We start from the raw sequence: 24,966 nt of genomic DNA, 5'->3' as shown, positions 1-24,966 counted from the left end.
CTGCGCATCAAGTACAGAAACACTGACAATTTAATGATCTAAAATCTAGCCACTCCACCTTGGTGTATTCCTGCTTTTGCTAACCAGACGTCATTTGTTTCCATGTGCTTTCTGTAATTTGGCAAAAGCCAAAACAGGACAACATGTGAATCTAGTAATCATTGTCATCTCTCAAGCCACTTATCAGATGAGCAGCTGTGGCAGCTGACACCCTCCAAGATGCGGGGTGGTAAAATGGTAAATACTTTCTTTGTCTTCAAGTGAATACTCTTTTTGTTCTGTACCTACACCTGGCAGCAGAGCCTGGGTTCTCCATTTCAGTAGTAGTCTGCTTATATTGGTGCCTTTCCCTTGCGAAAGTTCAGTACTTGTGAAACACTTAGAGAAATAGGGAACTGGCAAGTTTTTATATTGGAAAATTCATTTCATAAAAGCAAGTCCCTTTGGATGACATGGTAATTACCTCAGTGCACTGGCTCTGGGTGGAGAAGAAGACTCGTGCGAATGGGTCGGAGAGACCACTGCTGTCTGCTGCACACAGGCTTCGTGCTTGGTACATGTGAACTCTCAGCTGGAAAAGCTGTTTTTCTGATTTTGCAAAATAAAAAAAAACAAAATTATTACAAATTACACAATGAACTTATGCAAGCAAGTTAAATTCCAAATTTCACTGGGTAAAATGGTAAACGCTATGGATGTCAGTTTGTTTTAATATAATTATTAGGTTCCTCTTTTCAAGAACTTGATGCCTCCATTAAAGCAATGATAATTTCATCAATACGTCTGAAGTTGAGCAGGGGCCACTCATGCACTGTATAACTTTTGGTAGACCTTTACTTCCTTTCCTCCGAAGCCAATGGAAGGAAACGTGTTCAAACAATAATTCCATTTATTAGAATGGGTGTCCTTCTCCATGGAGAAAGATAATTGTATGCTTTTTATTACTTGTTCATGTTTAACACATTTTCAACTATTTAAATGAGTTGCTTAAATCTAGATAGATAGATACTTTATTGATCCCAAAGGAAATTATAGACAGTAGCATTACAAGTGCACGGATGTACAAATACTGTATACAAATATTAAAAGAAAAGTAAGAAAGAATTAAAAGTTACATTAAAATAAGTTAAAAAGATCTATTGAGATTACCTGAGACCTGCAATGTCAAAAGGCCTCTGACATGCAAAGAGATATAAAAGGCTTTCTCACTGGCTGGAGTTTAGTTACACTTCAGGCCTTGCAGCCTGTCTCCAGGATGGGAAAGAAGATGATTAGAACCATACCTCTTTAGCATGTTAAGAGTCTTGGGAAGTGTGAGTCAGGGAGGTGAGCTAAATAGTTTGCCTCATGAACTTTGAAGTTGCCTGACTAGTTGAATATTTCTTGCAATTATTTTTTTTCTAGTGCATGGATTAAGATCTGGATATGAAACACTATACTGTAATTAATTACTTTTAGAACTGGTACTTACTGATGTAGGTCAGACTTATAGGAGGGATTGACTGTGTTCCTGGACCCTTTACTGCTTTGTTCTCCTCATACCCACTTGGAAGGCCACTGAGGAAATCCTTCCTCTGCTTATTCAGACCCAGCCAAAAGTAGGCCTCTATTTTGCACTGAACTGTCCAACCTGCAGTGCCAAAGCCTTTCTTTCCAGGAAGCTGTGGAGAAAGTAAGTGTAAGTAAGTCTCTTTGATTGATTTAAGTAAATGCACAGCAGCACACCAATTAACCAGTGTTGGTGAGAAGCAGAATTGTCAGGAATGTGGGGAGATTAGTAGGTTACACAGTCTGAACTGCCTCCTCAGTCCCAAGAAGCATATTGAAACAGATTTGGCACAAAGAAACTCTGGAAAGAAATGTGTTTTATAAAACCAAGATGCCTAAAGACCTCCTTTGCTGATGTTGGTCCGCATTGTCAGATGGGACCTTTCATCTGGGTTGACCACTAGCATATATCAACACATGTTGGAAGGACAATAATTGGGACTAACTCAAATGGGCACCTTTGTCAGTCTGAACCAATTGGGCTGAAGGATCTATTCTAATCACCCGATGATCAGGACATGAAAAAGTCCAGAATAGTGAATGCAGAAAAGGAGGCTAGAGATTCGAATCCCAATTTGACAACTCTTTCTACAGGTTACTGTCAGACTGCATATAAAATGCTCCTTTGCAAAAGGAAAGAAAACAAAATGGGATCACTCAAAGGCTGGCTGGCACCAGTAGCTTAAACAGTAAGTGGGTTTGTGGAGGAATTTTACACCAAAAGAATTTAGACTTCAGGAGAAGGTTCTTCAATGCACAGTGTCCAGGGCGGTTTGTTGAAATATTTAATTGACCCGTCCCTTGCCATTTCCTTTAACAGTTTCTTTCAAAAACATTTAACCACTTTAAGTGGGATAAAGTGCTTCAGGTAGAGGATTATAAGCACACATTTTTCCTAAAGCTTATCCTAAATTGAGTTTCAGAAGATGAAGGGGTAGAGTAAAGATTTCCATTTGTCTTATCCCATTGAGTGTAGCAAAATATTCTGATGCACTTCACATTTGATTGCATAAAAACATCAATATTGATAAATCTAAAAATGTTACAAAGCATTTTAGAGGCAATGAAATATTTTGAATTATGGGCTGTAATGTAGGAAACACATCAACTAATTTGTACACAGCAAGCTCCCACAAACAGATCAAATGATTTGCCATATTGGTTATCAGGTGAAGACCAAAAAAAATACAAAGAACAGTTCTCTTTTTTAAAAATACTGCATTGCAATCTTTTTCTTGCATTGACCTGACAATATGTTTAATTTTAAGATGTCACCCACCTCAGCACTACCAGCTGACATTTTCAGGTCATGTTCTGGGATTGGGATTGAGAATAGAGATTATTAACCATGAGTCAAAAATGACTCTCCCCCCATACCCTTTTTGAAAGCTAATTTCACATGGTCAAAAGTAGCAAACCTCTGGCATAAATGTGTAAAATTTTTGTTGGCACATGGCAGGCAGTGCCACACCTCAATTCTTTAAACCCCATCCACAATAAAAGTGTAAAGATTATCTTTACTGCCAGTTGGAGCAGCAAATGACTTTTGACAACCTGAGAGCAGTGAGATATTTTCACAGGAAAACTCTCACGCCAGCTAGATGGTTGTAAGGACATGTAATGCTGAATAATTCATGTTGAGATCCTTGCAGACCTTGTCTTCACATCAGTAACTGGATAGTAAATTGTTACAACAACAATACAATTTAGAAATCATCCTATTTTAATTGTCTTTTAAAGATTATTAATAATAATTTTTACCAAGTTTTCTAAAGTACATTTATTTCAATCTGTCTTTGTTATACTTTTAATAATAGTAAAACAATGAATACACGTAAATAAGCAGCAGGATCCATCATTTTTCAATAACTAAGTCTATAATTCTTGTTACTAATTCATAAATAAGACCATAAGACATAGGAGCAGACGTTGGCCCATCAAGTCTGCTCCGCCATTCAATCATGGGCTGATCCAATTCTTCCAGTCATCCCCACTCCCCTGCCTTCTCCCCATATCCTTTGATGCCCTGACTAATCAAGAACCTATCTATCTCTGCCTTAAATACACCCAATGACTTGGCCTCCACAGCTGCTCGTGGCAGCAAATTCCACAGATTTACCACCCTCTGACTAAAGTAATTTCTCCAGATCTCTGTTCTAAATGGATGTCCTTCATCCCTGAAGTTGTGCCCTCTTGTCCTGGACTCCCCTACCACGGGAAATTGTCATATCTAATCTGTTCAGGCCTCTTAACATTCAGAATGCTACTATGAGATCCCCACTCATTCGCCTGAACTCCAGGGAATACAGCCCAAGAGCTGCCACAAGTTCCTCATATGGAAACCCTTTCATTCTTGGAATCATTCTTGTGAATATTCTCTGAACCCTTTCCAATCTCAGTATATCCTTTCTAAAATAATACTCTGTGTGGTCTCACAAGTGCCTTATAGAGCCTCAACATCACATCCCTGCTCTTATATTCTATACCTCTAGAAACGAATGTCAACATTGCATTTGCCTTCTTCACCATTGACTCAGCCTGGAGGTTAACCTTTTGGGTATCCTGTATAAGGACTCCCAAGTCCCTTTGCATCTCTGCATTTTGAATTCTCTCCCCATCTAAATAATAGTTTGCCTGTTTATTTCTTCCACCAAAGTGCATGACCATACACTTTCCAACATTGTAATTCATTTACCACTTCCTTGACCATTCCCTTAAACTATATAAGTCTCTCTGCAACACTACCCGCTCCTCCACCTATCTTTGTACCATCGACAAATTTAGCCACAAATCCATTAATCCCATAGTCCAAAGCAATGACATATATCGTAAAAAGCAAAGGTCCCAACACCAACCCCTGTGAAACTCCTCTGGTAACCAGCAGAATAGGATCCCTTTATTTCCACTCTCTGTTTTCTGCTGATCAGCCAATTCTCCACCCTGTAATTGCATGGGATCTTATCTTGCTAAGCAGCCTCATGTGCGGCACCTTGTCAAAGGCCTTCTCAAAATCTAAGTACACCATATCCACTGCATCTCCTTTATCTAACTTGCTTGTAATTTCCTCAAAAAATTGCAGTAGGTTAGTCAGGCAGGATTTTCCTTTCAGGCTTTGGCCTATCTTGTCATGTGTCTCCAGATCATCCGTAATCTCATCCCTAACAATCGATTCCAACAACTTCTGAACCACTGATGTCAGGCTAACAGGTCTATAGTTTCCTTTCTGCTGCCTCCCACCCTTCTTAAATAGCGGAACAACATTTGCAATTTTCCAGTCATCCGGTACAATGCCAGAATCTATCTCTGCGTCTCTCATTACAATATCACCTGCATCATTTTCTATTGGTCCTATATCTACCCTCAACTCTCTTTTACCCTTTATATACTTAAAAAAGCTTTCAGTATCTTCTTTGATATTAGTCGCCAGCTTCCTTTCATAATTGATCTTTTCCTTCCTAATGGCCTTCTTAGTTTCCTTCTGTAAGTTTTTAAAAGCTTCCCAATCCTCTGTCTTCCCACTAGCTTTGGCTTCCTTGTCTGCCTTCTCTTTTGCTTTTACTTTGGTTCTGACTTCACTTGTCAGCCACAGTACTGTCTTTCTTCCATTCAAAAATTTCTTCTTACTTGGAACATATCTGTCTCGCACTTCCCTCATTTTTTTCGCAGAAACTCCAGCCATTGCTGCTCTGCTGTCCTTCCTGCTAGTGTCCCTTTCCAGTCAACCTTGGCCAGCTCCCCTCTCATGCCATTGTAATTTCCCTTATTCCACTGAAATGCCAACACATAGTAATTCAGTTTCTCCTTCTCAATTTCAAAGTGAACTCAATCATATTGTGATCACTGTTCCCTAAGGGTTCCTTAACCTTAAGCTCTCTTATCACCTCTGGATCATTGCACAACACCCAATCCAGCACAGCCGATCCCCTGGTGGGCTCAACAACAAGCTGTTCTAAAAAACCATCCCTTAGACATTCTACAGATTCCCTCTCTGGAGGTCCAGTACTGGCCTAGTTTTCCCAATCCACTTTCAATGGCAATCTCTGCTCAAAATTCCCATGGCATGTGAGAAAATTATTCTTTAGAAGATTGTCACCAGTTTAGGTAGGAACACACTCCCAAAAGGGTTTGCCATTCTAAAGGACACACATTCTTCACTGCTAGGGATGGCCCGAGGATGCGTTATAATAATGTTATTAAGGGATAAATATACTTTATTACACTATGAAATCTTTCATACTAAAATGATAATTACAGGGGTGCTAGTAATTAGCTTTAATGTAATTACTCAAGCACTGAAATGCTAATGATACCCTTGGCAAAATTATAACTACAGTACTGTGTAACAGAGATGGTTGTCCATTAGCCGGAAGTGATTATTCTAAGAAATTATTTAAAAATGCAGTGACTGACACTGGGGAGACCTTCCACCCAGGTTTATGTCAGACTGATGGAAGTCCCTTTTAACTCCAGAGATGATGCTGGCCTGATGCGGCAGAAACATCACCTGCTCGATAGCTCTTGGGCTTTACATCTGCCCGCCGAACCAGCAGCAAGTTTATTCTGCCACAACGACAGCAGCACCTTTGAAATCAAGGGGAAGAAATGGCAGCTGACAAAACCTTCCCACCATTGAGGATATTTTCAGGAGGTGGTGCCTGAAAAGGGCAGCATCCATCTTAAAGGGCCCCCACCACTTGCCCTTTTTCGCTATTACCTAAAGGACCACTTTTCAATGTTTTAGGAACAGTTTTTCTCCTTCACTATCAAATTTCTGAACAGACCATGAACTTGTGGACATTATCTCATTATTCTTCTTTAACACTATTTATATATTTTTATAACATAGCATCTTTACCTTGTCTACTGCAAAATAACAAATCTCACAACACAGAAAAAACCTGATTCTGACCCTAAACCTTTAATTAGGTGACGATGGCACCTAATGCGACTCCTTTGCTTGCATCTTCGTAAACAGCTCCTCTTCTATCTTTAATGTCTCTATTTTTCCCTTTCAAGGTTCTTTTGAAGACCATGACCTGGAGTTAGAATGCTACCTTTGCGGAATAGGACCCACTCTCAGAGTCTCACAACTGGCCGCTATTCGATACACCAAGGACGTGGCCTAGAAGACTAGAGCGCCTTCAGGGTTTTAGGATTTTGTGGCTCTGGAAGTGGTCGAGATCGGTGCCGCTGTTCGGTGCGTCGTGGGAGTACACGGAAGATTGAAAGCAGCAAGCTGGCTGCTGGCTGTGTGCCCAGAGGCCTGAGTTCTTTGAGCACAGAGCTCAGAAAGAGCGATGCAACAGACTTATAACACTGTAAATCAGTGAGTTGTTTATGTCTCCCCTCTCGCTGTGAAATGGGGACGCCTCTTTTTCCCTTATTAGGGAGAGAAAGAGTCTGTGGTGTATTGAATACTGGGTGAATAAGTAAGTCTTTGGGGTACTGCAAGTCTGCGTCTTTACCGATGCTTTGCTGCATGCTTGAGTGCTCAGTGGGGGGGGGCTACCGATGCTTTTTTTGCTGGTGGGGGGATCGTTGCTTTGCTGCTGCTTGTGCATGGGAGGGGGAGCTGGGGAGGCTTTGGGTTCTAACATTTAACTGTCATTCATTCTTTGGGGCACTCCCCCATTTTCGTGGATGGTTGCGAAGAAAAAGAATTTCAGAATGTATATTGTATACATTTCTCTGACATTAAATGTACCTTTAAAACCTTTGAATATAGTTCCACTTACTGAAATGTGTCAGTATTTTCCAGGTTTTGAAGTTTTATGAAGTTCTTGTATTAATTTTTATTCTGTAGCATGGTTTTGTTGCCTCATAGTTCCCAGGGCGCTTTTGAATGTCTGTGAATGTCAAAGCTTTGACTTTGGGGATAGGTTTGGTGATGAGTGCCTGAGGAAGGGCCAAACCAGTTGCCAAAGCAGAAGCTGATCACTTGTACTGGGAGAGACCCAGGGCTAAACTAATGAACTGGTTTATTGACCTACCACCTCCACGACCTGGATCAACACATTGACCTCAGGTGGAGGCTTGCGTGCTTCAAGGACTCCATCAGGCGATGCCAACTCTGGGCCACCCATGTTGGAATGACTGTGGATGAGATGCCAGATGAAGATTGATCCAACCTCGGCCTCCAAATGGACAGACTCACGTCTGCCCCTCCCAGGCCACACTTCAATTAGAACTGTGAATGCCATATGAAACAACAACATTGACCATAAGACCACAAGACATAGGAGCAGAATTAGGCTATTCAGCCCATTGAGTCTTCTCCCCCATTGCATCATGGCTGATCCTGGATCCCACTCGACCCCATACACCTGCCCTCTCGCCATATCCCCTGATGCCCTGACCAATCAGAAAACTACCGACTTCTGCTTTAAGTATACTCATGAACTTGGCATTCCACAGATTCACTACTGTCTGGCTAAAAAAAATTCCTCCTTACCTCTGTTCTAAAAGGTTGCTCTCAATTTTGAGGCTGTGCCCTTTAGTTTTGGATACCCTCACCATAGGAAACATCCTCTCCACATCCACCTTATCTAGTCCTTACAACCTTCAGTAGGTTTCAATGAGTCTCCCCCCACTTCCTTCTACAGGCCCAAAGCAGCCAAACGCTCCTCACATGTTAACCCCATATTCCCGGAATCATCCTCATGAACCTCCTCTGGACTCTATCCAATGACAACACATCCTTTCTGAGATTTGGGGATCAAAACTGTTGACAATACTCCAAATGAGACCTGACCAATGTCTTATAAAGGCTCAGCATTATACTGACCCCTGATGAACACTAACCAGTAGCCAACCAGAAAAGGCCCCCTTTAGTCCCACTCACTGCCTCCTGCCTGTCAGCCATTTCTCCATCCATGCCAGCATCTTTCCTGTAACGCCATAGGATTTTATCCTGTTAAGCAGCCTCAGAGTTGACCTAGCAGAGTAGCTGACCTAGCAGAGGAAAAATGAGGTCATGATTGTTCTGGTAGCCAGTGTCACAGTGCAGAAGCGAATCTCTCTCATAACTTCTAAATTATAGTACAGCCCATCTTTTCTAAGACTCAGATCCTGAGGCTTTAAGCTGGGCTCGTCAGTATATAAAACAGAATCTGAACCCATCACCATGTTGTTGTTGTCATCCTCCAAGCCCCACAGGTTTGGGCCTCTGCTCCCCTGGGATGTCTACATATACCACAATCATTACGCGGGTCTGGCTTTCCTCATCCCTTAACCCCTTGTATTTATTCAGCTAGATAGCTATCAGAATGCAAAGGAAACATGTTATAATACTGGCCAAAGCTTGCTTTGCAGACTATTATTGCCTGCCTGGATTCTTCCAAAGCCCCCCTCCTCCAGGGGCTTAAAACTATCTAGTAATCCAGGCAGTAGAAACACCAGATTACCTTTAGGAAGACTGTCTTAACTTTTCCACAGTCTTTGCCTGTTTCTTCATCCACTACTGAGTACAGAATGTCTTTGGATTGAATTCGAGCATACGCCATCCTTTTGTTGTTGCTCAACATCCAGATGAAAATGTCAGGAATGCTGTGTTGAGGCTGACATAGAAGTTCAATATATTAGTAAAGAAAATGCAATTGCTGCTTCATTACAGGTACCTTCCATCTTATACTCCTTCCCCTCCCCACCTTCTTATCCTCTTCCTTTCCAGTACCATTGAAAGGCTTGGCACGAAATGTCGATTGTTTATTCATATTCATAGATGCTGCATGACCTGCTGAATTCCTCCAGCATTTTGGGTGTGTTGCTTAAGGCTTGATTAGTGCCTTCAAATTCCGTTGCTTTTTTTTTTACTTACAACCTATCTTCCAGTATCTTAATCAGTGATACTGTTATAAACTGTAAGATATAGATTTAACTTAACACTGGGGGCATCTGAGGCTCTCCGTTTCGAAACGGAGTCACTGAATCACACAGAATGTAAGAAAGCAGAATTCTCTCTTTGACATTGAGCCATTGGATATTTACTGGGATCAATGGAGGAAGCTCAAGTAAGTGACAATGTCTTTATGTTAGCGTTTGGATAATTAACTTTTAAAAATATTTGGCATTGGTGTAACCTTGGTTTATCTTAATGGTTAATTGTGATGACTTCCTTCTCAAAGAGGCTCTTGGGTATATGGTGCAAGCTGCCAGAGGAAGTTTCAATTACAATGTTTAGAAGACATTTAGACAGTTACTTGGATCGAAATGGCACAGAAGGATCTGAACCAAATGCAGGAAAATGGCACTGGCTTGGATAGATACCTTGGTTGGCATGGACAAGTTAGATTTAAATCTGTATACAATTCTTTACAACTCAAAAACAAATACAGTATTCAAAATTATACATTATCAACTATTTGTGTGAGGCTCTTGGAACAACGGTCATAAAATATGAGAGCATAAAAGAGATTATTTTCTACCTTTATTCCTCAACAGAAACAATAAGCATATTATCAATGCAAGATTAAAATCTAAAGCATTCTTGGCAATGTAGAACATAGTTCTCATATTCTGCATTCAGACAAGCCTCTTACTTACTTCCTCAGCCATGAAGCGGAGTTTATGCAGAAAACTCTGAACTTGCTTCATCTTGTCCTTGAATGTGTTTTTCTTCACCTGGGTTCGCATTGTCTTTGCTTGTTGTGCCATGTTCTCCTGAAATCAGACAGATGTGCTAGTGTTTAGTATAAACATTAAAATCTGACCTTTTGTTTATTTTGTCTTTAAAAAGTAGACTCATATTATGCAATTTACATTTTCTGTATTGGTACTGCATTTTTATCTTGACTACCCTAAGTACATAAAATTAGTATTGGTCATTGACAGCTATTATCTATGAAAGCAGCACGGCAAGTTATTTCTCAAAACCACTTATGGTATAATTATAGCAATTTTCTCTACGCTGAATGATTTAAAAAATATCAGGCAAGTGTCTCTTCAGAAGAGTCATATGTCAGCAGTGCAATTTTCTGACACTCTGCCATATATTATGAGAATGGGCAGGTAAAATTCCAAATGATGTTAAATTGAAATAGGAGTGGGGATTCAAATAGCCACAAAGAGTAATCATTAAACTATAAATTCATCAATTGTAAGAAATTAGGAAATTCTCAAAAGAATAGGAACAGGAGTAAGTGCATAAGGCTATTTAAACTATTCCTGTGCTTTGCATCTGATTCTCAGGTCCAAACTCTTCCAAATCTATACATTCTTAAACTCCCTCAGACCTATAAATCTATATCTCAAATATTTTCATCAACTGAACATATAAAGTGCTCTGAAATACTGCAAGTAACTTTCTGAGTGAAATCATTTCTTCTCATGCTAGTCGTAAAAGGCTAACTTCACCTGAGACTATGACGCTGAGTTGTAAATCAGGGTCGAAAGTAATTGCTTAAATAGGATAATATTATATTGCCTCCTGTACAAACTGCAATGCCACAATGAAAGTTGAATACAATATTTGCATGAGCAATACAGGCCCTTGATTTCTCAGCAATGCTTTTTTTACATAACTCCTTTGTAAGAGATGAGGAACATTTTATGTACCATCTCCCTAATGCAGGTCTTCAGCCGCTCTCTGTCCAGCTTTGTCCTCCCCAGTGCATTTTGGTCCTTATTTCCCAGAGACACAAAACGGCTGTAGGAGAACAGAGGCACAAAAGTTTAGATAGAAAGTTGATTTCTTCAGAATGTATTTTGAACGTGAAATTAAGAATAGCTTCATTCTAGTGATAAATTTCACACATTTTGTTAGTTTTAAATACTTCCTTTTTCTGCTCTCCAAATACACCAAGGCACCTTCCAGTCAATTACTTGTTTGATGTATGATATTTGCTGTGTTGTAAATGATATAGTTACTGTGTCATATTCATGAATGATACAGAACTTTGTGTGATGAGATAAATGGGTATTTAATCTGTTCATGGTGATACTAGTAAAGAAATGCTTATTCCTTCTAAACGTATCATGAGCTTTGTAACATTCACCTGCTGCAAGATGACTAAATCTTGCTACAATAATGCAGCAGTCACTCAAAGCTGAACTAAACACACACTTTGGAATCCATAAATAAGTGTGTTACCACATGAACCTACCTGATTGTGCAAAGCTAGAAAGGAATAGTGATTCATCAGAAATTATAGACACAGTCAGGAAGTAAATCAATATAGCTGAAAATAAAAAAAATAAATAAATTGAAGCAGAAAAGTATAAAGAATAAACACAAGATTAAAGTATAAAGTAAGATTATAATATGTTATTTCCTTAAGGTAATAAGTTTTCAACATAAACCTAATTAGGCATCATACATTGAATGTGCCACAAGAAATTACATTTGCCTTCTTTAACTAATTAGGGAATGAATGTGTATGGATTATCTTGATCCATCTGACAACTAAACAGCATCACAATCATTTTTGAGCCAGGAGAATTGTATTTATACCCACGTGCATCCATTGCTCAACTCCTCCAAGACGCCTCGGAGCCGCCGCTCTGGGTGTGGCTTTTCTGTCTTGATGATCTCCTGAACATCATTTAAACCTTCCTCCTATTGTCAAAAATTAAAGCTATTACACAACGGCAAGACTGAAGAAAAGACACTCCAATTCCCCCCAACTCCTGTCCATTCTCCCTTAAACCTCACCAATGTTCCACTTCTCCATCCCTTCTGAATCAAGCTTGCTGAAAATTTATAATACTGCCTCTAAACATAGCACAACCCTTGTTATGTAGGGACCAAATCCACAGTCTTGTCAGTGTTGTGCAAAGCTGCACCAATATATTCTTACTGTTAAATCCCATGCATCTTGCAATAAAAACCAACTTTCCATTACACATCCTAATTATGACTGTATGGATATTAACCTTTTGTTTTTCAAGGACTAGGATCTGCAGATCCCTTTGTATTGTAGTATTTTGTAGTCTCACTCAGTTTAAATAATAACTTATTTCTCATTTTCCCTTCCAAAGTGGATTTTCCTATATTCCCCCACATCACCAGCTTCTTGCCTACTCACTGTATCTCTCCGTATCCCTTCATACTAATTCAGCTGTCTTTATGTCATCAGTACATTTTATCATCCAAGTCATCAGTGTGGATTACGAATGGTTAAGAGCACAGTGGCATTCCTCTGGTTACTGAGAATTAAACTGAAATTGGTCCATTTATCCTGACTCTCTGTTTCCTGTTGGGTAACCAATCCCCTGCCAATTCTAATACATTACCTCCAATCCATATGTTGCAGTGACTTTCCCAATAACATTTTATATGGCACCTTTTGGAAATCCAATGCACTACACTTATCAGTTTTTTTATCCACTGTTTGTAACATCCTCAAGAAATTCGAGCAAATTTGCTAATTTCTCTTTCATAAATCCATTTTGATTCTGCTCAATCGTCTTTCGATTTTCTAAATGCTCTGGTCTAACCTCCTTATTAATGGATCTCATGTTCCTATCTTCACTTCCACACCTCCTGATTAACTTTGTGTAAGTGAGTTGGCTGGGATGTGCAATGACTGGAGGTGACCATGAGTAACTTGAGAGGGGAGTCCATTGTCTGAGGAACAACAATTAATCTATTTGTTTGTGATCAGGTTAATTTATGTTAATTGACAGTTCCAGTTAAAATATCATAAGAAGAAAGTTTATTTTTGGCAGCTGACAACTGTCATGAAATAATAAGGCATCTGCAAAGCTATACGTGAGGAGGAGTTACAGCCCATGATCAAAGAGACTGGATGATGAATAAGCTATTGTAGTTTCATGGGGATAATTATGGAGAAAGAGAGTTGAACTTGGGGTCAGGTCCGCCCCCAGTACATCCTTGGGCGTTTTGGTTGTTAACGCAAGCAATGCATTTCACTCCATGCTTCAACGTATATGTTTTAAATGGATCTGAATCTTGAACCTTGAATTGTGGAACACACAGAAACTGGTTTGTTAAATCTGGGTCTAGCTAATATTGGGGAGGTGGGAGCGTAGGGTGCAAGGAGATTTGGGACCATTTGTATGAATCCTGACATTTAGTGAGGTGACACGAGGAAATCTGCAGATGCTGGAAATTCAAGCAACACACACAAAATGCTGGTGGAACGCAGCAGGCCGGGCAGCATCTATAGGAAGAAGCACTGTTGACGTTTCGGGCCGAGACCCCCTTTGTCAGGGTTAACTGAAAGGAAAGTGGGCCCACTTTCAAATCTCTTACTATCTTTCCTTTCAGTTAGTCCTGACGAAGGGTCTTGGCCGGAAACGTCGACAGCGCTTCTCCCTATAGATGCTGCCTGGCCTGCTGCATTCCACCAGCATTTTGTATTTAATGAGGTGTGTGATTTGGGTTGGTAGGATGGAATGGAATTCAGATCATGGGCCTTTGGAAGTGTGCAAGCAGTGATAAATTTGAACTGAAGGTGAATGGGGAGTGAGTGATAGGCTCCTAATCATGATGGTCACAAGCAGGCTATGTGTTGTTGGGCCATGCAAGCCCCCTATAATGAGTGAAGGAATATTGGAATGCCCTGGTTCTGTTTGAGTGTCTCCAACTGGCAACAAACTTAATGCATTGTCATAAATTACGTAAGCCGTCCCAGTACGCTTCACAGCCTATTCAAGATTAGCTTCTCTATGCATTAGAGTTTCCAAAGTATGGTGAAGCTGAGAAGAGAACTGCAGACTTTATGGAAGTTGCTTTTTTTTATCCAGACTTTCTATCCAATTGATTTCTTATTGAAATTGGATTGCAGGGTTCAGTTAAAGGCTATGCTGCATGCTTACAATTTCTTGCTATTGGGCACTGAGAAGGGATTTTACATTTCAGTGCCAATGAGAAATACCCTGTTTAAGTAGGCACTTTAGAAAAGGAACATCACGCAAAAATAACGCACCAGTTTATCTGCAATCTTGTCCATGATATTTGCATTGTAAAGTCGCCTTCGTTGGTCTTGCCACCAGCTTTTGATGTATGTGCAAGGTTTCTTTTCAAAGTACGGTAAATGGAAATAATTTCTGAAATGAAATAGCAACAGGTAACTATGTAGATTAGACCAAAAGGGTTTTCCTATCATGCATATTGCTTTCTTCTGTACACTGTTCACTGGTGGACTAGCAGAATATTACTGAAAAGTATCATCTGTTAATATAATACTTCATTTTTCAAAAAAATATTAATATTGGTTTAATAAAAATAGTTTATTCACTCTACTTGTAGTGGTGTTATTTTCAAACGACACTGTTATTTTTGACAAACTGTTGAAATTCTTAAGAGGAAATAACAGACAGGACAGGCAAAGGAGAGCCAATCATGTTTACTTTGATTTTCTGAAGGCACTTGACAAGGTGCTGTACATGAGGCTGCTAAACAAGAGCACAGTAAGTGATTGGAAAGATCCTGGCATGGACAGAAGATTAGCTGATTGGCAGAAGACAAAGAGTGGGAATAAAGGGGGCCTTTTTGGTTGGCTGCTGTGACTTGTTATGTTCCAGAGGGGTCAGTGTTGGGTTCACTACTGTTCATGTTATATGTTAATGATCTGTATGACAGAATTGATGTCTTTGTGCCCAAGTTTGTGGATGATACAAAGATAGATGGGGGGGCAGGTAGTGTTGCAGGGAGTCTGCAGAATGACTTAGACAGGATATAAAGTTACAAATAGAATGCAGTGCTGACAAATGTGTGGTCATACACTTTGGAAGAAGGAATAAAGGCATAGACTATTTTCTAAATAGAAAGTGAATTCAGAAAACAGTGGTGCAAAGGGACTTGGTAGTTCCTGTGCAGGATTCCCTAATGGTTAACTTGTAGTTTGAGTCAGTGGTAAGGAAGGCAAATGCAATATTAACATTAATTTTGAGAGGACTGGAATATAAAAGCAAGAATGTGATGAGGAGGCTTTGTAAGGCACTGGTCTGACCACATTTTGAGTATTGTGAGCAGCTTTGGGTCCATATACAAGAAAAGACATGCTGACATTGAAGGTGGTCCAGAGAAGGTTTACCAGGAATTAAAGGGCTAACCGTGGGGAGCCTTTGATGGCTCTGAGCATTACTTGCTGGAGTTTAGAAAAGTGATGGTGGTGGGGGTAGGGAAAATTTCACTGAAACATATTGAGTATTGAAAAGCCCTGATGGAGAGTCTATGACTAGAGGGCAGAGCCTCAGAATAGAAGGATGCCCCATTTTGAACACACATGAGAAGGAAACATGAGAAGGACTTCCATTAGCCAAAGGGTGGTGAACCTGTGGAATTCATTGTCACAGATGGCTGAGGAGGTCAAGTCATTGGGTATATTTAAAACGGTTCTTGTTCAGTAAGTGTGTCAAAGGTTACAGGGAGAAGACAGGAAAATGGAGTTGGATGCTTTTATGCAGAATTATGCCCACAAGACTGACGGATAAGATATTTGTATTAACGAGCAGATGTACCTAATAAAGTGATCACTGAGTGTATGAACAGAAGCATTACTGGGAAACTACATCAGATATCACACAAGATCATGACTATTGCCTTGAACAAAATTATCTTGCAGACAACTCATCATCTGATTTACCATTTTTACTGCTTATCATTAGTCCAGGTTATTTTTGAGTGGACTGTTGACCTGAAAGAACTATGGTCTACAAATCAGTGAATTCAAATGAATCAAGGACAGTGGAAGTAGACAGACCAATTGTCTTTGTGCTTGCCATGAGGTTGAAGGAATCAGTACTGCCATTTTGTGAAACTGCTTGTAGGTGTGCAGGTGTAAATTCATGTGCTTTTTAGCTGAGAGTATAAAAGCACTTGTCAATAAGTACAGATTCTCTCTGTGCCTGTCTAATCATTGCTACTAATGGTAATCCTTGTAACAGCACCCTGTCCTGAGGCTTGTGAGCTATTTACCCTCTCTCACTACTTCAGAGTGCTACTGGAAAAATGATACACTGCAGTTGGTGGCTGGTCTCAGGTGGTCTTGGCTGTCAATCTGGGCCAATGGTTTAACAGGGCAGTTAAGAAATATTGTTCTGGAAAAAGGATCTTGTGCTTTCCTGGCATATATGAAGCATAAATCCTTCTAGGACATCCAGCAGGGAACAGGTGTCGATTTCCACCTATGTTTTGATGACAAACTCTGCCACCTTCATCAGGGATAATGCCTGGGCACGTCTAGTCCAGTGTTATTTATACCCCTATAGTCTGTCCCTTCTGATTAGTTAGTCCTCAATCAAACAGGTTTCCCCTGTCCGACATTGTTTAAAATCGTACTCCAATTCTTACTTAGAGCAAGACCTTCGTCTTTGTTTAAAATTCTTATCCTCTAGTTTCATTTCAACAGCTTCCTTCACCAGGCCATCTTTTGGGACCGACTGGTGAAGGAAGCTATTGTCACGTCACAGTAGTTTGCGCTGCTGAAATCAAACCTGTGCTTATTGCAAATTCAATATTTTGCTACCACTGATTTCTCTGGGTAACCCAAACAGATGCACCTCAAATGCTTCTTGATGTGGGTTTCCACCGTCTGACCAATGCACACTGCTCCGCATTCACAGTGAATCCTGTAAACACCATCTGCAATAATTGTACTTCACATCTTGTATAATATAATTGTATTGTTGTCAGTTGAATGAAGAGAACACATACTCTTGATACCTCTTCATTAAGGTACCATATTCAGATGCCTTTCAGAAATTCCAGAGTAAACTACCTCACATCAGCTTCTTTGTTCCTGAAAGAAAACATGCACTGCAGAACAGGCTGTGTGCTTAAAGTCACACAGTTCTTTATGTGAAAGATGAGTGGATTGTTTAGTAATATCCTCCTTGGTCTATGGAACACAAACCTGTCAGTAATCACAGGTTTCATTGGTGGTGTGCAGGACACAGAAACTAAGTCCCCATCATCATCTGCTTCATCTTCACTGGAGTTCTGGAGAAGCTCTGACTCTTCCTCATCACCATCTCCCCCACCTTTTTTCTTACGAATAGTTGGCTTGCTTAATCCATCAATTTGGTTTCCATAGTTACCTAGAAATAAAGAGAGACAACATTAATATGGACAATCATTCACATATTGTTTGTATGTATGTATACTATATGAGTGTGAGAGTGTGAGTGTGAGTGTGAGTGTGAGTGTGTGTGTGTGTGTGTGTGTGTGTTGGCACATGGCCAAGTGGTTAAGGTGTTGAACTGGTGATCTGAAGGTCGCTAGTTCAAGCCTCAGATAAGGCAGCGTGTTGTATCCTTGAACAAGGCACTCAACCACACATTGCTCTGCGACGACACCGGTGCCAAGCTGTATCAGCACTTGCCTTTCCCTTAGACAACATCGGTGGTGTGGAGAGGGGAGACTTGCAGCTTGGGCAACTGCTGGTCTCATACAACCCTGCCCAGGCCTGTGCCCTGGAAGCTTTCCAAGGTGCAAATCCATGGTCTCACGAGACTAACAGTCGCCTATATATGTATGGATTGCAACACTCTACATGAGATCTACTTCCATGGATTCCATAGAGTCAGAGATTTATGCATCACAGAAAGAGAGTGAGTTTAATTCACAAAACATGTATTTCATGCAAGTAATGAAAAGGGTATTTATTTTCTTTTTATTGATAAGAACATTATTTCACTTCTTTCTGGCCATCAATGCAGCAATACCTGTACCTCAATATAATATGGATAAAACCCTCTTATGAGGTGCAGTAGATATTAATTAGCAAAATTTAAGTGAACAGTCCCCAACACAAAACTAATGGTACTTAAATGCTGGCATGTGGAAATTATAGTGTTGGAAGATTTCTCTGATAGTGTAAGACTACCTACCCAACCAATTCCAGTCCAAACAAAACAGATGTACAGTATTGATTTTCAGACTAACTCTCATAGCTGTTTGACTGGTTGGAAATCTTATTGTCTGCTGAAATTAGTGATGTGCAAATTAGAATAAACGTCCACAAAGATAATTGATTGCATGTCCACAAGACATTAAAACACTTCTTAGTCATTCCTCCTGTACCTAATAAAGTGGCCTCTAAGTGTATGCTCATGATCTACTGCTGTAGCCCAGCCACTTTGAGGTTCAAACATGCTGTGCATTCAGAGATGCCTTTCTGCACTCCAGTATTGTAAAGCATGGTTATCTGAGTTACCATTGCTTTCCTGTCAACTTGAACTCTTTGCCTCTGAACTCTTCTGTTAACAAGGCATTTTCATTCACTGGATATATTTTTGCTTTTCACATCTTTCTCCGTAAACTCTAGAGACTGTTTCACGTGAAAGTTTCAAGAAATCAGCAATTTCAACATCACTCAAATCACTCTGGCATCAACAATGGTACTCTGATAGATCAAAGATAGATTGATCTATGGTCAAAGTCACTTAGACTGCATTTCTTTCCCATTCTGATGTTTGGTCTGAACAACAACTAAATCTCGACTATGTCTGCATGCTTTTATTAATTTATTTGCTGCCACATGGTTGACTGATTATATATTTGCATTGTACAGCTCGATGCCAAGCTGTATGGGTCCTAATGCCCTTCCCTTGGACAACATCGGTGGTGTGGGGAGGGGAGACTTGCAGTTTGGGCAACTGCCGGTCTTCCATAAAAAATCCTTGCCCAGGCTTGGGCCCTGGAAACTTTCCATGGTCTACCAAGACTAACGGAGGCCTACTGTACCTAATAAAGTGGCTACTGAGTGTATTTTGGAATATTGCAATCTTTTGCAGGTATTGGAAATGTTTCAGTTTTCAAATGTGAAGGTTCAAAAGTGTTTTATTTCTGGAGATGTTGTTAGACCTCCTTGTAATTGTTTTTTTCTCTCTTATTCTTTTCAAATCATTAAACAAAAGTGTCTGCATTGTGAATTTTCTGACATTTGGACAAGTTGATTGAATTTTATATTATTGTGATGATTTATAATGTATCTCCAGTTAGATCTTGTTTCATTTATTGTAGTGTGAAATTTTGAGTTCTTGTTCACTCACACCATTTGTTGCACCTGTGATTCTACTCATATTATTTATCCTCTTCAAAATTTGGGGTTGACATTCCATTTATTATGAACTATCAGAGTACCATGGAGGGAAAATGTGCTCTCCCTCTCGTACCTGATAATACAATGTGAAATGGTACAAAGTCTTATTTACTCATGTTAATGATGGGTTGGACAGGGACAATTTCACAAGCTTTGTTCTCCATAGAGCACCAACATAGTAAATAGGTCTTGTTATTTACTCAGCCGAGACATTGAGATTACTCACTTACCTATTGTAACCTCAAAATTGACTGGTTTATCTCCAATTCTCCTGTCGAGCATTGTTGCTTCTAAGAAGGCACCAAAGAAGAAAAACTCCTCAATTTTTCCTGTAGAGTTCTGTAATTAAAAATTAAAATATATGAATATAGCATTTTTCTCACTTCATAAAGTAATGCTTTAATATTATTCTTAATTTATTTTTAAAGTATCTTCAGCTGCTGAATTCCTAAAATGTACAATGCTGAGGAGCTATTTCTTTCAAGATAGATTATTAAAGCCCCTGAACCCAATGGATCTACATCTACTACTGGGGAGAGGGGAGGGGGGTGCTGAGGGAATTGTTTGGAGTGGGGTTGGGAAGGAGGGGTATGATATTTACAGCTGTCTTGCCATAGCACAGGTTCACATTTAAACTGGATTTAGCAATTTAGTGGCTGTTTTCAGTAACATAAATAAGATTTTTATCTAAGGCCACTTTAACTCCACTTTTATTTACTTATGCCTTATGATCTGAGCATTATTGCCAAGGCCAGGATATATTGTTCATCTTAACTGTCCTTGAGAAGGTGGTGGTGAGCTGACTTCTTGAACTGCTGCAGCTGTTCAGATGAAGGTGCTCTGACAACATGGTTGTGGAAGGAATTCTAGGAATTAGACACAGCGGAAATGAAGAATGGTGAAATATTTCAAAGACTGGATGGTATATGACTTAGTGGGAAATCTGAAGATGGTGATGTTCCTTCTTGATGACAGAAGTAGCACGTTTAGGAGATACTGTTTGGAGTAACAAATGAGAGTAAGTGTGGTGCATTTGGTAAATACCACACACTTCAACCACTGTCTGTTAGCGGTGGAAGGAATTAATGTTTAAGGACAAGGTATTAGTCAGGCAGGCAGCTTTGTTAAGCTTCTTAAGAGATGCAGTCATCCAGGCAAATGGAAAGTATCTGGTCTTGGTCTTGACATGGCTTGCAGATCGTGGAAAGGGTTTTGGGTGTCGGGAGGTGAGTCATTCTCTGCAGAATACTTGCTCTTGTAACCACAGTCTTCATGTGGTCGGTCCAGTTGTATTTGCAGTTAATTGTGGCTGGTAAAATGTTGAAATCAGAGTCACTGCAAAGGTAATGCCATTGAAAGTCAAATGTAGGTGGTTAGACTCCTTGCTGTTAGAACAGGACATTGCCTAGTATAATTGTTACTTTGAACTTTTCATCTGCTGTCTCCTCTTGTACTCTTCGTTTAAACAGGGTTGATTTCCTGTAAGTTCCATACTGTCCATGATCGAATTATTGTTTGAGCCTTTATACTGAGCTAGAGGCTTTAGCAAACCAATAGCATGGGGCCATCATATCAGGTCTGGGTAGGTGCAGATATGTGGGGGACTGTGTAAGGATTCTCAGCAGCAAACACAATTCAGCCCTTAATAAAATGGTCCAAATAATAAACATGGCACTAGCCAATAATATTAAGGCAATATGATTGCAGTTTTAAGCTGCATAACTCTAGTCACAGTAGTCCATGATTGAAGTGTTAGGGAGGGGATTCTGGACTCTGTATCTATCAACAATGATAATGAAACATCCTCTGAAAACCATTAAGGATGTCTTTATTGATGTAATTTGTGACCAACCAAAAGAATAAGTCACAACAACCAATGCTTGTTTTCCAACCTTAATCTGTCAAGTCATAGAAGCTGATTTTGCAAATGATATTTAATATTGTAGATATCAATCTGTTTATTTCATATGGGAAAGTATCTCCACTAATAAGGGAAGACCATTTCCATTGCAGACAGGATATTTAAGTTTACAGTGTAATGTTTGTAAATCTGTCTTCCTTACGAACAATGCCAGGATGGCATGACTCTTTCACAGACAATAATAATACTTACATCTGATAACTGTTGTATTGACTCAATTTGAACTTCAGTAGAGCTCATTATTTCTGTTGAAGTTGTGTCCAAGATTTCCATGCCAATACTGAGAAGTAATCGAGCTCTGAATGAAACGCCCTCACCAAGACCTTCATTTAAATCTTGATGTTCATCCATTAATGTGTAGTTACGAGTGGAGCCATACATATTCACCCAGGAAGGTCCAAAAGTGGGCAGAAATCCTATAAAAACAAACCATGACAGTTTCTTGACTTAAAGGATAAAGTTATATCAGCTCAGACTGTAGAATTAAGTATCTAATGGAAGAAACTGTCAGGATCCTTGTACTTACCTTCAGATGTTGTTGTAGACAATGAAGAGAATTTGACAGATAAGTAGCATGTCCTTACCTTTATCTCCATCATTTGCAATCTTTCTCAGGTCAACAAAATGGCTTCCTATCGCAACCTCATTCACTTTGTCTGAATCACGGATTTGGATCTTAATTCGTGTACAGAGGGGTGGAAACATTTCAGTAAATATGATTTGTTCATTCCATGTTGGTTCATAAGTGTTTTTTTGGACAGTGGTTTTTCCCTAGCAAGAAAATAAAAGACCAGTCAGAGTCATAAGAGTAAACCAGGAAACTTTATAACTTTAGTTTTGTGGAAAAAATACATAGGTGGATCAATTACAGTAAATATATATATGAGTATTAAATAGTTGTCAGTCTGGTCGCTCCTTTTTTGTTGCTATTTTGGGTGATTTTGAATCAGAACCCCCTGCAGAAAACAAACACTGAGCTGAACTGTCCATGTCTGGATTGCTTTGATCTTTCAGTTTTCGATTTTCTGTTTTATATGTTTTTTGCTAATTTTGTTCTGTTGCTGCCTGCATGATTTTTTTTGCGCATGGGGAGGCGGAGGTTGATGTTTTTCTCTGAATGGGTTCCATGGTTTTCTCTGTTTTCATGACTGTCTGTGGGGATCTAAGGGTTATATACTGCACACATACTTTGATCATAAATGCACTTTGAATCTTTATTGAGGCAGCGAGGTCAACAGACTAGAAATTGATCTGGGCCACCGAATAGAAGGTGTTGTAAAACTGAACAATACATTAACACAAGATGTTTCTGTCTGTTTCAGCACAATCCACCAACACTGTATACTCATTGTCAATGATCCTAGAACTTTGATTTCTTTCTCTTTCATCAAACCCAAAATTCAGCAGCTGAAAAATTTTCATCTACATTGGTCTGAGAAAAGACAGTCGCAGTTTACCTTACACAGAAAGCCCAGAGACGATGTTACTTAAAGGGCCAATTACAATGGAATAATGTTACTTAAAGGCCAGGGTTTACTCTGCACGCAGTTCCCAGAGAAAACTTATCTTTTGTTGCAATTTTAAAAGTACACCATGGTTAAAATTAACTTTGATTGATCATTTGATAGGCTTTTGAATATTAAGGGATTAGAGGAATTGGAACAATGCAGGAAAATGTTTCTGAGGTGGAAGATCAGCCATGATTTTGATGACTGGTAGAGGGAGCTCGAAGTAGTGGATGCCATGGTGTTCCCTAATTTTGAATTCTAATGGTTTTTACTAATGTCTTTTGACTTTTGATGGAAATAACATGAGCAAAGCCATGTACTACTCTCAAGTACCAGGGAAATATTTGGAGAATTGTTGTAAGCAAGGGCTTATCAGACTTGGCCTCATATGGTTCCACCCTCTTACTTGCAAGCAGAGGATCAAGATCTACAGAAGTCAAGCTTCCACAAGGCAGCCCCCACCCACATGTGCCCTTATTAATCCTCACACATGCCTGTGCGGCTCCCTCAAGAAGTCAGACTCACCCTCACTAGAATAATTCCTGCCCTCTCCTGTTGATGTTAGTCTGCTAACCACTGCTATATTAGAGAGGGCGTTAACCATCTACTTCTCATAAGCCCACACTAACCGGTGTGACCACAGATGCTTGCTGCTGTTGATGGCGCTCACAGAATCATAAGAGTCATGGAGTTTCAGGGAGATACAGGCCCTTAAGCCCACCATTAATATGCCTGCCATCAACAAACTACTTACACTAGCTCTAAATTAGTCCTGCTTTTTTATTCTCCGCACATTTCGGGTGGCATAGTACAGAACAGTACAAACAACCCGGGTTCAGTTCCTGCCGCTGCCTCTGAGGAGCTTCTACGTTCTGCCCGTGGCAGCATGGGTTTTTTTGAGTGCTACAATTTCCTCCCACAGTTCAAAGACATACCAGTTGGTAGGTTAATGGATCACTGTCATTAGGCTAAGAATTAAATCAGGGAGATGGTGCATGGCACAGCCTGAAGGGCTGGAAAGACTTATTCCACAATGTGTCTCAATAATTTAAAAAAAAAATTCCCATTGATTTCAGCAGTTCCCTGCACACTTTGACAATACACACTAGCCAATTAATTTACCATCCTGAACACAGGATGGTAGGTTAATTGATGGTAGTGTAGTGGTTACCATGACAACTCAGGGCATCAGAGTTTGAAGTTTGATTCCGACTCTGGAGTAAGGAGTTTGTACATCCTCCTCGTGAATGCATGAGTTTCATCTGGGCACTCTGGTTTCTCCCACATTCCAAAGAAGTGCTGGTTACGAGGTTAATTGGTCATTGTAAACTGTCCTGTCATTAGGTGGTTTTACTGGGCAGTGCAGCTTATTGAGGTGTATCTCTCTGAATAAAGAAAAATAAAACATCTTTGGGATGTGGGAAGATACTGGAACATTCAGGGAAAACCCCCAGTCAGGTAGAATGTACACATTACACAAAAACACGTCAGGATTGAACCTGTGTCTCTGTTTCTGTGAATGGTGACTTTACAAATTGCACTTGAACGCTGCCTGTTTTTGCTATCAGATTTTGGTCCTGATTTTGTGTCACCTTGGGATACTGAGTTTTAGTAGATTGGCAATTAAAACACAAACTAATAGAAAATGAAAAGTGTTCTTTTAAAATAATGGATGTACAGTACATTACAATTACAGAAGTTACTAAACTCATTTAAAACATTCCCAAACACTTATTTCCCAGGAGTGAATTAGACATTAATACATAGTCATATACTGATCAATTGCTGTATTAATTATACAATAGTTGGCATTTGAAAATCATACAATATTTTAGACTTAGAATCAATATCACTGACATATTTGTTTTGTGGCAGCAGTACAGTGCAATTCATAGAAATATGATAAATTATAATAAGAAATATATATGAAAAATAAATTAAACAAGAAGTACAAAAACAGAGGAAAAAGAGTGAGGTAGTG

The 24,966-nt window shown here is 39.6% G+C and overlaps 1 protein-coding gene across 10 annotated transcripts in view; it reads right to left on the bottom strand.

Annotated features, from left to right (window-relative positions):
- Positions 1 to 24,966, bottom strand: part of otofa (otoferlin a) — a 360,719-nt gene that overhangs the window by 72,221 nt on the left and 263,532 nt on the right. For all 10 annotated transcript variants that reach the window (XM_073057032.1, XM_073057034.1, XM_073057037.1 and 7 more), the window contains exons 15-25: positions 22,062 to 22,248; positions 21,670 to 21,893; positions 19,787 to 19,895; positions 17,367 to 17,550; positions 14,436 to 14,556; positions 12,000 to 12,100; positions 11,101 to 11,191; positions 10,090 to 10,206; positions 8,952 to 9,104; positions 1,472 to 1,661; positions 464 to 588 (exon numbers count right to left, since the gene is read on the bottom strand). In XM_073057032.1, coding sequence (XP_072913133.1) covers positions 464 to 588; positions 1,472 to 1,661; positions 8,952 to 9,104; positions 10,090 to 10,206; positions 11,101 to 11,191; positions 12,000 to 12,100; positions 14,436 to 14,556; positions 17,367 to 17,550; positions 19,787 to 19,895; positions 21,670 to 21,893; positions 22,062 to 22,248 — 1,602 coding nt within the window. The remainder of the gene's footprint in view (positions 1 to 463; positions 589 to 1,471; positions 1,662 to 8,951; positions 9,105 to 10,089; positions 10,207 to 11,100; positions 11,192 to 11,999; positions 12,101 to 14,435; positions 14,557 to 17,366; positions 17,551 to 19,786; positions 19,896 to 21,669; positions 21,894 to 22,061; positions 22,249 to 24,966) is intronic.

This window comes from Hemitrygon akajei, chromosome 9 (genome assembly GCF_048418815.1).
Source record: "Hemitrygon akajei chromosome 9, sHemAka1.3, whole genome shotgun sequence".
NCBI lineage: Eukaryota > Metazoa > Chordata > Chondrichthyes > Myliobatiformes > Dasyatidae > Hemitrygon > Hemitrygon akajei.
The sequence above is the reverse complement of the archived record's forward strand: the minus strand, read 5'-3'. Positions and strand labels throughout refer to the sequence as shown.